The 12,367-nt window shown below is 50.1% G+C and overlaps 1 protein-coding gene across 4 annotated transcripts in view; it reads left to right on the top strand.

Annotated features, from left to right (window-relative positions):
- Positions 1-10,106, top strand: part of rabgap1l (RAB GTPase activating protein 1-like) — a 550,110-nt gene extending 540,004 nt beyond the window's left edge. For all 4 annotated transcript variants that reach the window (XM_067990829.1, XM_067990833.1, XM_067990830.1 and 1 more), the window contains 2 exons: positions 4,055-4,252; positions 8,921-10,106. In XM_067990829.1, coding sequence (XP_067846930.1) covers positions 4,055-4,252; positions 8,921-9,061 — 339 coding nt within the window. In that variant the 3' untranslated portion in view covers positions 9,062-10,106. The remainder of the gene's footprint in view (positions 1-4,054; positions 4,253-8,920) is intronic.
- The last annotated feature ends 2,261 nt before the right edge of the window (positions 10,107-12,367 follow it).

The following is a 12,367-nucleotide window of genomic DNA, read 5'->3' as shown; positions in this document are numbered from 1 at the left end:
TGCTTTGTCCTGGATGGTGTCGAGCTTCTTGCGTGTTGTTGGAGCTGTACTCCTCCAGGCAAGTGGAGAGTATTCCATCACACTCCTGATTTGTGCCTTGTAGATGGTGGAAAGGCTTTGGGGAGTCAGGAGGTGAGTCACTCGCCACAGAATACCCAGCCTCTGACCTGGTCTTGTATTTATATGGCTGGTCCAGTTAAGTTTCTGGTCAATGGTGACCCCCAGGATGTTGATGGTGGGGGATTCGGCGATGGTAATGCCATTGAATGTCATGGGGAGGTGGTTAGACTCTCTCTTGTTGGAGATGGTCATTGTCTGGCACTTGTCTGGCACGAATGTTACTTGCCACTTATCAGCCCAAGCCTGGATGTTGTGCAGGTCTTGCTGCATGCGGGCACGGACTGCTTCGTTATCTGAGGGGTTGCGAACGGAACTGAACACTGTGCAATCATCAGCAAACACCCCCATTTCTGACCTTATGATGGTGGGAAGGTCATTGATGAAGCAGCTGAAGATGGTTGGGCCTAGGACACTGCCCTGAGGAACTCCTGCAGCAATGCCCTGGGGCTGAGATGACTGGCCTCCAACAACCACTACCATCTTCTTTTGTGCTGGATACGACTCCAGCCACTGGAGAGTTATCCCCCTGATTCCCATTGACTTCAATTTTACTAGGGCTCCTTGGTGCCACACTCGGTCAAATGCTGCCTTGATGTCAAGGGCAGTCACTCTCAACTCACCTCTGGAATTCAGCTCTTTTGTCCATGTTTGTACCAAGGCTGTAATGAGGTCTGGAGCCGAGTGGTCCTGGCGGAACCCAAACTGAGCATCGGTGAGCAGGTTGTTGGTGAGTAAGTGCCGCTTGATAGCACTGTCGATGACGCCTTCCATCACTTTGCTGATGATTGAGAGTAGACTGATGGGGCGGTAATCGGCCGGATTGGATTTGTCCTGCTTTTGTGGACAGGACATACCTGGGCAATTTTCCACATTGTTGGGTAGATGCCAGTGTTGTAGCTATACTGGAACAGCTTGGCTGGAGGCGCATCTAGTTCTGGAGCACAAGTCTTCAGTACTACAGCCGGGATGTTGTCGGGGCCCATAGCCTTTGCTGTATCCAGTGCACTCAGCCGTTTCTTGATATCACGTGGAATGAATCGAATTGGCCGAAGACTGGCTTCTGTGATGGTGGGGATATCGGGAGGAGGCCGAGATGGATCATCCACTCGGCATTTCTGGCTGAAGATAGTTGCAAACGCTTCAGCCTTGTCTTTTGCACTCACCTGCTGGACTCCGCCATCATTGAGGATGGGGATGTTTACGGAGCCTCCTCCTCCCGTTAGTTGTTTAATTGTCCACCACCATTCACGGCTGGATGTGGCAGGACTGCAGAGCTTTGATCTGATCCGTTGGTTGTGGAATCGCTTAGCTCTGTCTATAGCATGTTGCTTCCGCTGTTTAGCATGCATGTAGTCCTGAGTTGTAGCTTCACCAGGTTGGCACCTCATTTTTAGGTACGCCTGGTGCTGGTCCTGGCATGCTCTTCTACACTCCTCATTGAACCAGGGTTGATCCCCTGGCTTGTTGGTAATGGTAGAGTGAGGAATATGCCGGGCCATGAGGTTACAGATTGTGCTGGAATACAATTCTGCTGCTGCTGATGGCCCACAGCGCCTCATGGATGCCCAGTTTTGAGCTGCTGGATCTGTTCTGAATCTATCCCATTTAGCACGGTGTTAGTGCCACACAACACGTTGAATGGTGTCTTCAGTGTGAAGACGGGACTTCGTCTCCACGAGGACTGCAGTGGTCACTCCTACCAATACTGTCATGGACGGATGCATCTGCCACAGGTAGATTGGTGAGGACGAGGTCAAGTAGGTTTTACCCTCGTGTTGGTTCGCTCACCACCTGCCGCAGGCCTAGTCTGGCAGCTACGTCTTTCAGGACTCGGCCAGCTCGGTCAGTAGTGGTGCTACCGAGCCACTCTTGGTGATGGACATTGAAGTCCCCCACCCAGAGTACATTCTGTGCTCTTGCTACCCTCCGTGCTTCCTCCAAGTGGTGCTCAACATGGAGGAGGACTGATTCATCAGCTGAGGGAGGGCGGTAGGTGGTAATCAGCAGGAGGTTTCCTTGCCCATGTTTGACCTGATGCCATGAGATTTCATGGGGTTCATAGTCAATGTTGAGGACTCCCAGGGCCACTCCCTCCTGACTGTATATCACTGTACCACCACCTCTGGTCGGTCTGTCCTGCCGGTGGGACAGGACATAGCCAGGGATGGTGATGGAAGAGCCTGGGACATTGCCTGAAAGGTATGATTCTGTGAGTATGGCTATGTCAGGCTGTTGCTTGACTCGTCTGTGGGACAGCTCTCCCAATTTTGGCACAAGTCCCCAGATGTTAGTGAGGAGGACTTTGCAGGGTCGACTGGGCTTGGTTTGCTTTTGTCGTGTCCGGTGCCTGGTGGTCCGATGCCGGGTGGTCCGTCCGGTTTTATTCTTATTATGACTTTTTTTAGTGAGATTGTACAACTGAGTGGCTTGCTAGGCCATTTCAGAGGGCAATTAAGAATCAACCACATGGAGCACTGTGTTCAGTTCTGGGCACCGCACCTCAGGAAGGATATATCGGCCTTGGAGGGGGCGCAGCGCAGATTCACCAGAATGATACTGGGGCTAAAAGGGTTAAATTATGAGGACAGGTTGCATTGACTGGGCTTGTATTCCCTTGAGTATAGAAGGTTGAGGGATGATCTAATTGAGGTGTTAAAATGATTGAAGGATTTGATAGGGTAGATAGAGAGAAACTATTTCCTCTGGTGGGAGAATCCAGAACAAGGGGGCATAACCTTAAAATTAGAGCTGGACAGTTCAGGGGTGATGTCAGGAAGCATTTCTTCACACAAAGGGGAGTGGAAATCTGGAACTCTCTCCCCCAAAAGGCTGTGGATTATGGGGTGGTCAATAGGATCTATCAGTACTGAGATGGATAGATTTGTGTTGGGTAAGGGTATCGAGGGATATGGAGCAAAGACGGGTAAATGGAGTTAAGATACAGATCAGCCATGATCTAATTGGATGGGGAAGCATGCTCGAGGGGCTGAATGGCCTCCTCCAGTTCTTATGTTCAGAAAATTCTCACCTCTCCTCTGGTTCTTTTACCAGTTACCTTAAATCTGTGTCCTCTGGTTACCGGCCTTCCTGCCAGTGGAAACCGTTCCTCTCTATTTACTCCATCAAAGCTCTTCATGATTTTGAAAACCTCAATTAAATCTTCCCTTAACTTTCTTGGCTCTGCGGACAATCCCAGCTTCTCCAGTCTCTTTAATAACAGAACCTGTGCAATAGTTGGTGTGATTATGAGCGCATGTACAACATCAAACACAAAGCCAATACTCTCCCAAAAAAAAAACTCAGACCTCTCACCGAGAATGGAGCAGAATCGTACAGCACGGGAGGAGGCCATTTGTCCCATCGTTCCCTGTGCCAGCTCTTTGTAAGAGCTATCCAATTACCCCACTCTCCTGCTCTTTTCCCCATAGCCCTGAAAATTTTTCTTCAAGTGTTTACCTAATTCCCCTTTTTGAAAGTTATTATTGAATCTGCTTCCACCGCCCTTTCAGGCAGCACGTTCCAGGTCAAAATCAGAGCATAGGAACAGGAGGAGGCCATTCAGCCCCTCGAGTCTGTTCCATCATTCTATTAGATCATGGCTGATCTGTATTTTAACTCCATCTACCTGCCTTGATTCTGTAACCCTTACCTAACAAAAATCTATCAATCTCAGTTTAAAATATTCAGTTGTTCCCCAGCCTCACCAGCTTTTTGGGGGAGAGAGTCCCAGATTTCCACTCCCCTTTGTGTGAAGAAATGCTTCCTGACATCACCCCTGAACGGCCTAGCTCTAATTTTACGGCTAAGCTCCCTTGTTCTGGAACTTATCTGTTCCCCTGAGAGAGTGGAAGTGTTGCCATGTCTTTGTTTTGATGGGTGTGACTGAGAGCCCTCAGGACAGACTGAGTGAGTGGGTTCTCTCCTCGGTCCCCAGGGGAAAGTGATGTCATGTGACCGCTGCTGCGAGCTCTTCAGGAAGGATGGTGAGCAGCAGCCCCTGGATCCCGGGCAGGACCGCACGCACCAGGACGTGGACGAGGAGAAGGAGCACCTCAAGAAGCAGCTGAGGGAGATGGAGCTGGAGCTGGCACAGACCAAGCTGCAGCTAGTGGAGGCCAAATGCAAAATACAGGTACAGGCCCGAGAGGGCGGCGACAGAGTGTTGTTCCCACACTCGGTGTCTCTCCCTCTTATTCCCACGCTCTCTGTCTCTCTCTTCCCCCTTATTCCCACACTCTCGGTCTCTCTCCCTCTTATTCCCACTCTCTGTCTCTCTCCCTCTTATTCCCACTCTCGGTCTCTCTCCCTCTTATTCCCACTCCCTGTATCTCTCCCTCTTATTCCCACACTCGGTCTCTCTCCCTCTTATTCCCACACTCGGTCTCTCTCCCTCTTATTCCCACACACTCTCGGTCTCTCTCTCCCTCTTATTCCCACTCTCGGTCTCTCTCCCTCTTATTCCCACACTCGGTCTCTCTCCCTCTTATTCCCACACACTCTCGGTCTCTCTCTCCCTCTTATTCCCACTCTCTGTCTCTCTCTCCTTATTCCCACTCTCTGTCTCTCTCTCCTTCTTATTCCCACTCTCTGTCTCTCTCCTTCTTATTCCCACTCTCTGTCTCTCTCTCCCTCTTATTCCCACTCTCTGTCTCTCTCCCTCTTATTCCCACACTCGGTCTCTCTCCCTCTTATTCCCACACTCGGTCTCTCTCCCTCTTATTCCCACACTCGGTCTCTCTCCCTCTTATTCCCACACTCGGTCTCTCTCCCTCTTATTCCCACACTCTCTGTCTCTCTCCCTCTTATTCCCACACTCGGTCTCTCTCCCTCTTATTCCCACTCTCTGTCTCTTTCCCTCTTATTCCCACACTCGGTCTCTCTCCCTCTTATTCCCACTCTCTGTCTCTTTCCCTCTTATTCCCACACTCGGTCTCTCTCCCTCTTATTCCCACACTCGGTCTCTCTCCCTCTTATTCCCACTCTCGGTCTCTCTCCCTCTTATTCCCACACTCGGTCTCTCTCCCTCTTATTCCCACACTCGGTCTCTCTCCCTCTTATTCCCACACTCGGTCTCTCTCCCTCTTATTCCCACACTCGGTCTCTCTCCCTCTTATTCCCACACTCGGTCTCTCTCCCTCTTATTCCCACACTCGGTCTCTCTCCCTCTTATTCCCACACTCTCTGTCTCTCTCCCTCTTATTCCCACTCTCTGTCTCTCTCTCCCTCTTTTTCTCCCACTCTCTGTCTCTCTCTCCCTCTTATTCCCACACTCTCGGTCTCTCTCCCTCTTATTCCCACACACTCTCGGTCTCTCTCTCCCTCTTATTCCCACACACTCTCTGTCTCTCTCTCCCTTCGTCCCACTCTCTGTCTCTCTCCCTCTTATTCCCACTCTCTGTCTCTCTCTCCCTCTTATTCTCACACTCTCTGCCTCTCTCCCTCTTATTCCCACACACACTGTCTCTCTCCCTCTTGTTCCCACACACTCTCTGTCTCTCTCTCCCTCTTATTCCCACACACTCTCTGTCTCTCTCTCCCTCTTATTCCCACACACTCTCTGTCTCTCTCCCTCTTATTCCCACACACTCTCTGTCTCTCTCTCCCTCTTATTCCCACTCTCTGTCTCTCTCTCCCTCTTATTCCCACTCTCTGTCTCTCTCTCCCTCTTATTCCCACACTCGGTCTCTCTCTCCCTCTTATTCCCACACACACTCGGTCTCTCTCTCCCTCTTATTCCCACACACACTCTGTCTCTCTCCCTCTTATTCCCACACACTCTCTGTCTCTCTCCCTCTTATTCCCACACTCGGTCTCTCTCCCTCTTATTCCCGCTCTCTGTCTCTCTCTCCCTCTTATTCCCACACTCTCTGTCTCTCTCTCCCTCTTATTCCCACTCTCTGTCTCTCTCTCCCTCTTATTCCCACTCTCTGTCTCTCTCTCCCTCTTATTCCCACACTCTCTGTCTCTCTCCCTCTTATTCCCACTCTCTGTCTCTCTCCCCCTTATTCCCACTCTCTGTCTCTCTCTCCCTCTTATTCCCACTCTCTGTCTCTCTCTCCCTCTTATTCCCACACTCTCTGTCTCTCTCTCCCTCTTATTCCCACTCTCTGTCTCTCTCTCCCTCTTATTCCCACTCTCTGTCTCTCTCTCCCTCTTATTCCCACTCTCTGTCTCTCTCTCCCTCTTATTCCCACACTCTCTGTCTCTCTCTCTCCCTCTTATTCCCACTCTCTGTCTCTCTCTCCCTCTTATTCCCACTCTCTGTCTCTCTCTCCCTCTTATTCCCACACTCGGTCTCTCTCCCTCTTATTCCCACACTCGGTCTCTCTCCCTCTTATTCCCACACTCGGTCTCTCTCCCTCTTATTCCCACACTCGGTCTCTCTCCCTCTTATTCCCACACTCGGTCTCTCTCCCTCTTATTCCCACACTCGGTCTCTCTCCCTCTTATTCCCACACTCGGTCTCTCTCCCTCTTATTCCCACACTCGGTCTCTCTCCCTCTTATTCCCACACTCGGTCTCTCTCCCTCTTATTCCCACACTCGGTCTCTCTCCCTCTTATTCCCACACTCGGTCTCTCTCCCTCTTATTCCCACACTCGGTCTCTCTCCCTCTTATTCCCACACTCGGTCTCTCTCCCTCTTATTCCCACACTCGGTCTCTCTCCCTCTTATTCCCACACTCTCTGTCTCTCTCCCTCTTATTCCCACTCTCTGTCTCTCTCTCCCTCTTTTTCTCCCACTCTCTGTCTCTCTCTCCCTCTTATTCCCACACTCTCGATCTCTCTCCCTCTTATTCCCACACACTCTCGGTCTCTCTCTCCCTCTTATTCCCACACACTCTCTGTCTCTCTCTCCCTTCGTCCCACTCTCTGTCTCTCTCCCTCTTATTCCCACTCTCTGTCTCTCTCTCCCTCTTATTCTCACACTCTCTGCCTCTCTCCCTCTTATTCCCACACACTCTGTCTCTCTCCCTCTTGTTCCCACACACTCTCTGTCTCTCTCTCCCTCTTATTCCCACACACTCTCTGTCTCTCTCTCCCTCTTATTCCCACACACTCTCTGTCTCTCTCCCTCTTATTCCCACACACTCTCTGTCTCTCTCTCCCTCTTATTCCCACTCTCTGTCTCTCTCTCCCTCTTATTCCCACTCTCTGTCTCTCTCTCCCTCTTATTCCCACACTCGGTCTCTCTCTCCCTCTTATTCCCACACACACTCTGTCTCTCTCCCTCTTATTCCCACACACTCTCTGTCTCTCTCCCTCTTATTCCCACACTCGGTCTCTCTCCCTCTTATTCCCGCTCTCTGTCTCTCTCTCCCTCTTATTCCCACACTCTCTGTCTCTCTCTCCCTCTTATTCCCACTCTCTGTCTCTCTCTCCCTCTTATTCCCACTCTCTGTCTCTCTCTCCCTCTTATTCCCACTCTCTGTCTCTCTCTCCCTCTTATTCCCACACTCTCTGTCTCTCTCCCTCTTATTCCCACTCTCTGTCTCTCTCCCCCTTATTCCCACTCTCTGTCTCTCTCTCCCTCTTATTCCCACTCTCTGTCTCTCTCTCCCTCTTATTCCCACACTCTCTGTCTCTCTCTCCCTCTTATTCCCACTCTCTGTCTCTCTCTCCCTCTTATTCCCACTCTCTGTCTCTCTCTCCCTCTTATTCCCACTCTCTGTCTCTCTCTCCCTCTTATTCCCACACTCTCTGTCTCTCTCCCTCTTATTCCCACTCTCTGTCTCTCTCTCCCCCTTATTCCCACTCTCTGTCTCTCTCTCCCTCTTATTCCCACTCTCTGTCTCTCTCTCCCTCTTATTCCCACACTCTCTGTCTCTCTCCCTCTTATTCCCACACTCTCTGTCTCTCTCTCTCCCTCTTATTCCCACACTCTCTGTCTCTCTCTCTCCCTCTTATTCCCACACTCTCTGTCTCTCTCCCTCTTATTCCCACTCTCTGTCTCTCTCCCCCTTATTCCCACTCTCTGTCTCTCTCCCTCTTATTCCCACTCTCTGTCTCTCTCCCTCTTATTCCCACACTCTCTGTCTCTCTCTCCCTCTTATTCCCACACTCTCTGTCTCTCTCTCCCTCTTATTCCCACACTCTCTGTCTCTCTCTCTCCCTCTTATTCCCACACTCTCTGTCTCTCTCTCTCCCTCTTATTCCCACACTCTCTGTCTCTCTCTCCCTCTTATTCCCACTCTCTGTCTCTCTCTCCCTCTTATTCCCACTCTCTGTCTCTCTCTCCCTCTTATTCCCACTCTCTGTCTCTCTCTCCCTCTTATTCCCACACTCTCTGTCTCTCTCTCTCCCTCTTATTCCCACACTCTCTGTCTCTCTCTCTCCCTCTTATTCCCACACTCTCTGTCTCTCTCTCTCCCTCTTATTCCCACACTCTCTGTCTCTCTCTCCCTCTTATTCCCACTCTCTGTCTCTCTCTCCCTCTTATTCCCACTCTCTGTCTCTCTCTCCCTCTTATTCCCACTCTCTGTCTCTCTCTCCCTCTTATTCCCACACTCTCTGTCTCTCTCTCTCCCTCTTATTCCCACACTCTCTGTCTCTCTCTCCCTCTTATTCCCACACTCTCTGTCTCTCTCTCTCCCTCTTATTCCCACACTCTCTGTCTCTCTCTCTCCCTCTTATTCCCACACTCTCTGTCTCTCTCTCTCTCCCTCTTATTCCCACACTCTCTGTCTCTCTCCCCTGGTACTGCTCTGAGTGTGTTTGTAGTTCACTGGTTGATATTAATCTGTCTCTGGGTCGCGATGACTATTTTGGGCTGGAATCATTGTCTCTATCTGCTTTTCCCAGGAGCTTGAGCACCACCGGGGAGCTCTCCTCAACGAGATCCAGGCCGCCAAAAATTCCTGGCTCAGCAAGACCCTCAACTCCATCAAAACTGCCACCGGCACGCAGCCCCCTCCCCCTCCCCCACCCAAAGAAAGCACATAGTCCCGGCAGCCCCCTGCTGGAGCTGGAGCACGAGCACAAGCCCGAGCATCACCTCCTGATGTCCCACAACAAGACTGTGGACTGAGAAGCAGAGAGAGCAGACGGGAGGCAGAGTCCTTCCCATTACTGATTGCCGTGGACACCAGCTTAGGACGGGCTGCCCACCTTTGGCCTTTTTGTACATTTAAGTACTTCATAATTATTTAATCCAATGTTATCAATTGTTGGTTTGTATATTGTATAGCAAGAAATGTTATTGTATTTTATAACAATATCTTGTCGTCACTTTCATTGCCATCAGTTATTGATTGATATCGTCACGGGCTAACATAGTGAAAGGATCAATTCAACGGTCTGCTTGAGGGATGAGGGTCTATCTACGATTCTTGTATTTGCTGTTTACAGTCATCCTGTACAGGCTGAGTTCCAGCTCTCGCCCGGTACAGGCTGACTGTAAGACTGTTGTAGCTCTCGCCCTGTACGGACTGACTGTAAGACTGTTCCAGCTCTCGCCCCTGGTACAGGCTGACTGCAAGACTGTTGTAGCTCTCGCCCAGTACAGGCTGACTGTAAGACTGTTGTAGCTCTCGCCCTGTACAGACTGACTGTAAGACTGTTGTAGCTCTCGCCCAGTACAGGCTGACTGTAAGACTGTTCCAGCTCTCGCCCGGTACAGGCTGACTGTAAGACTGTTGTAGCTCTCGCCCTGTACAGACTGACTGTAAGACTGTTGTAGCTCTCGCCCAGTACAGGCTGACTGTAAGACTGTTCCAGCTCTCGCCCGGTACAGGCTGACTGTAAGACTGTTGTAGCTCTCGCCCTGTACAGACTGACTGTAAGACTGTTGTAGCTCTCGCCCTGTACAGGCTGACTGTAAGACTGTTCCAGCTCTCGCCCGGTACAGGCTGACTGTAAGACTGTTGTAGCTCTCGCCCTGTACAGACTGACTGTAAGACTGTTGTAGCTCTCGCCCTGTACAGGCTGACTGTGAGACTGTTCTAGCTCTCGCCCTATACAGACTGACAAAGACTGACCTGCTGCGGTTACCCGTTTGCCCAGATAGATTGAGATGCTTTGCTCAGGTTAGTTCCCAAACCCCACCGTCAGTCGCTGGACATACTGTGTACAGGCCAACCATTCTGCCTGGAACTTTCCGCAGGACTTTCCCAACATTCTGCTCTTTCAGTCTTTACAAACTGATGTCTGTGGACACGACAGAGTAACTGATAAAGAACTCAATTTGCACAATGTATAAAGAACAAATGATCTATCTTGTTTCTTTAATTTTCAAACAGGTTAGATATTAAAGGTTAAAAGTAATAATAAAAAAAGGAGAGATTTTATGCTTAACTTGCAGCCTGTTGCCCAGTGAACAGGTTCACTTTGTTTCTCGGTGTTTGTCTGTAATTCCAAGCTCCCCCCATCTGTTCACAGTGGTGCAGTGATCCCTGGGGGCCAGCTTGTATTTGTAACAATTGTATTTTCAACAATAAACTAACTCACTGTGGCTCGTGTCCTCCTGTGTTCTGTGATACGTCCACACTTTGGGCCCTCCTGTACAGGAAGATCCCGTTCACTTCTCGTTCACTTCAACAGATCGTTCGATTGGAGTCAGTCGCGAGACTCCACACACCAGAAACCAAGAGACTTCGGCCTGTTAGCCTCTGGATCCAGATGCTGCACCCAGATCCCGGACAGAAGGGAGTGTTGGGTCTGAAATACCAACCAGGGGGCAGTCCACAGAGTGCAGTCACTTGCCTGACTGACCAGGGCCCTGTATGTACAGCGTCTTAACATGCAGACAGTGCTTATTAACGACACACCACCATTACAGGCTTAGAGTAATCAGAGTTTAACCCAGAAATAAGGAGAAATGAACCACTTGAAGTTTATAATAAGAACCGTCTTTCATCCAGTAAAACGAGCAAACTGGGCACCATGGGACTAAAAACAAACGGCAAACAATGATGGGAGAAGTGGTGGGGAAGGAAGGCAAGTGGGACGTGCGACTACAGGCAGCACTGGGTGACATGTCCCTGAGTGTCGGTGCGACTGTTACCCAGTGCTGCCTGTAGGAGCATGTCCAAACAGGGAAACACCCACAAACAAAACCAAGACTTGTATTTATATCGCGCCTTTCAACCAATGAAGTACTTTTGAAGTGGAGTCACCGTTCTGATGTAGGGAAACGCAGCAGCCAAGTTGCGCACAGCAAGATCCCACAAACAGCAATGTGACACTGTGTTTTGAGGGATAAATATTGGTCAGGACACCATGACCTTCTTCAAAATCGTGCTGTGGGATCTTTTACATCCACCTGAGAGGGCAGATGGGCCTCGGTTTAACGTCTCATCCGAAACATCCAACAGTGCAGCACTCCCTCAGTACTGGGAGTGTCGGCCTGGATTACGGGCTCAGGTCTCTGGAGGGGGACTTGAACCCACGACCTTCTGACTCAGAGGCAAGAGTGAAGCCACAGCTGACACAGAAATATACACATAACACACAAATACACACAACAGAACACCCAAGTACACACACACAGATGTGTCACATTAAGTTGTACGACTGACACTAATACCTTCCCCAGCCTGTCTGCTCAGGAGCAGGTTTCTGCACCGTGAACATGTGTCTCATTACATATTCATGACACCGGGTTCATTTGCATTTCTTTTCCCATTACTTGCCTTTCTCTTCAGCCTTTTAAAGTAAAGTCTGAGCCCATTTCCCCCCAGACTCTGGGCCTTTTCCATTTTGGGATGTTTGTTGTTTTAAGATGGTGTTTAGAGGGGCCATTCCAGAGGGTCTGTGCTGACAGTTATTCTGACTCTTGTCTGACAGTTATTCCTTGTATTCACCACCCCAGCTCCGTGCAGCTCTCCCGGTCGATCTGCTCCTGAGCAGACAGGCTGGGGAAGTGTTAATGTCAGTCGTGCTAACTTAATGTGACACATCTATGTGTGTTTGTGTGCTTATGTGTTCTATTCTGTACTTGCGCGTTCTGTTGTGTATATTTGTGCGCATGTCTCTGTGGGTGTTTCCATGCACTGGGTAACAGTCACACTGACAGTCAGGGACATCCACCTACAGACAGTACTGGGTAACAGTCACACTGACAGTCAGGGCCATGCACCTACAGACAGTACTGGGTAACAGTCACACTGACAGTCAGGGACATGCACCTACAGACAGTACTGGGAAACAGTCACACTGACAGTCAGGGACATGCACCGACAGACAGTACTGGGAAACAGTCACACTGACACTCAGGGACATGCACCTACAGACAGTACTGGGTAACAGTCA

Source organism: Heptranchias perlo, chromosome 9 (genome assembly GCF_035084215.1).
Source record: "Heptranchias perlo isolate sHepPer1 chromosome 9, sHepPer1.hap1, whole genome shotgun sequence".
Classification (NCBI taxonomy): domain Eukaryota; kingdom Metazoa; phylum Chordata; class Chondrichthyes; order Hexanchiformes; family Hexanchidae; genus Heptranchias; species Heptranchias perlo.
The sequence above is the reverse complement of the archived record's forward strand: the minus strand, read 5'-3'. Positions and strand labels throughout refer to the sequence as shown.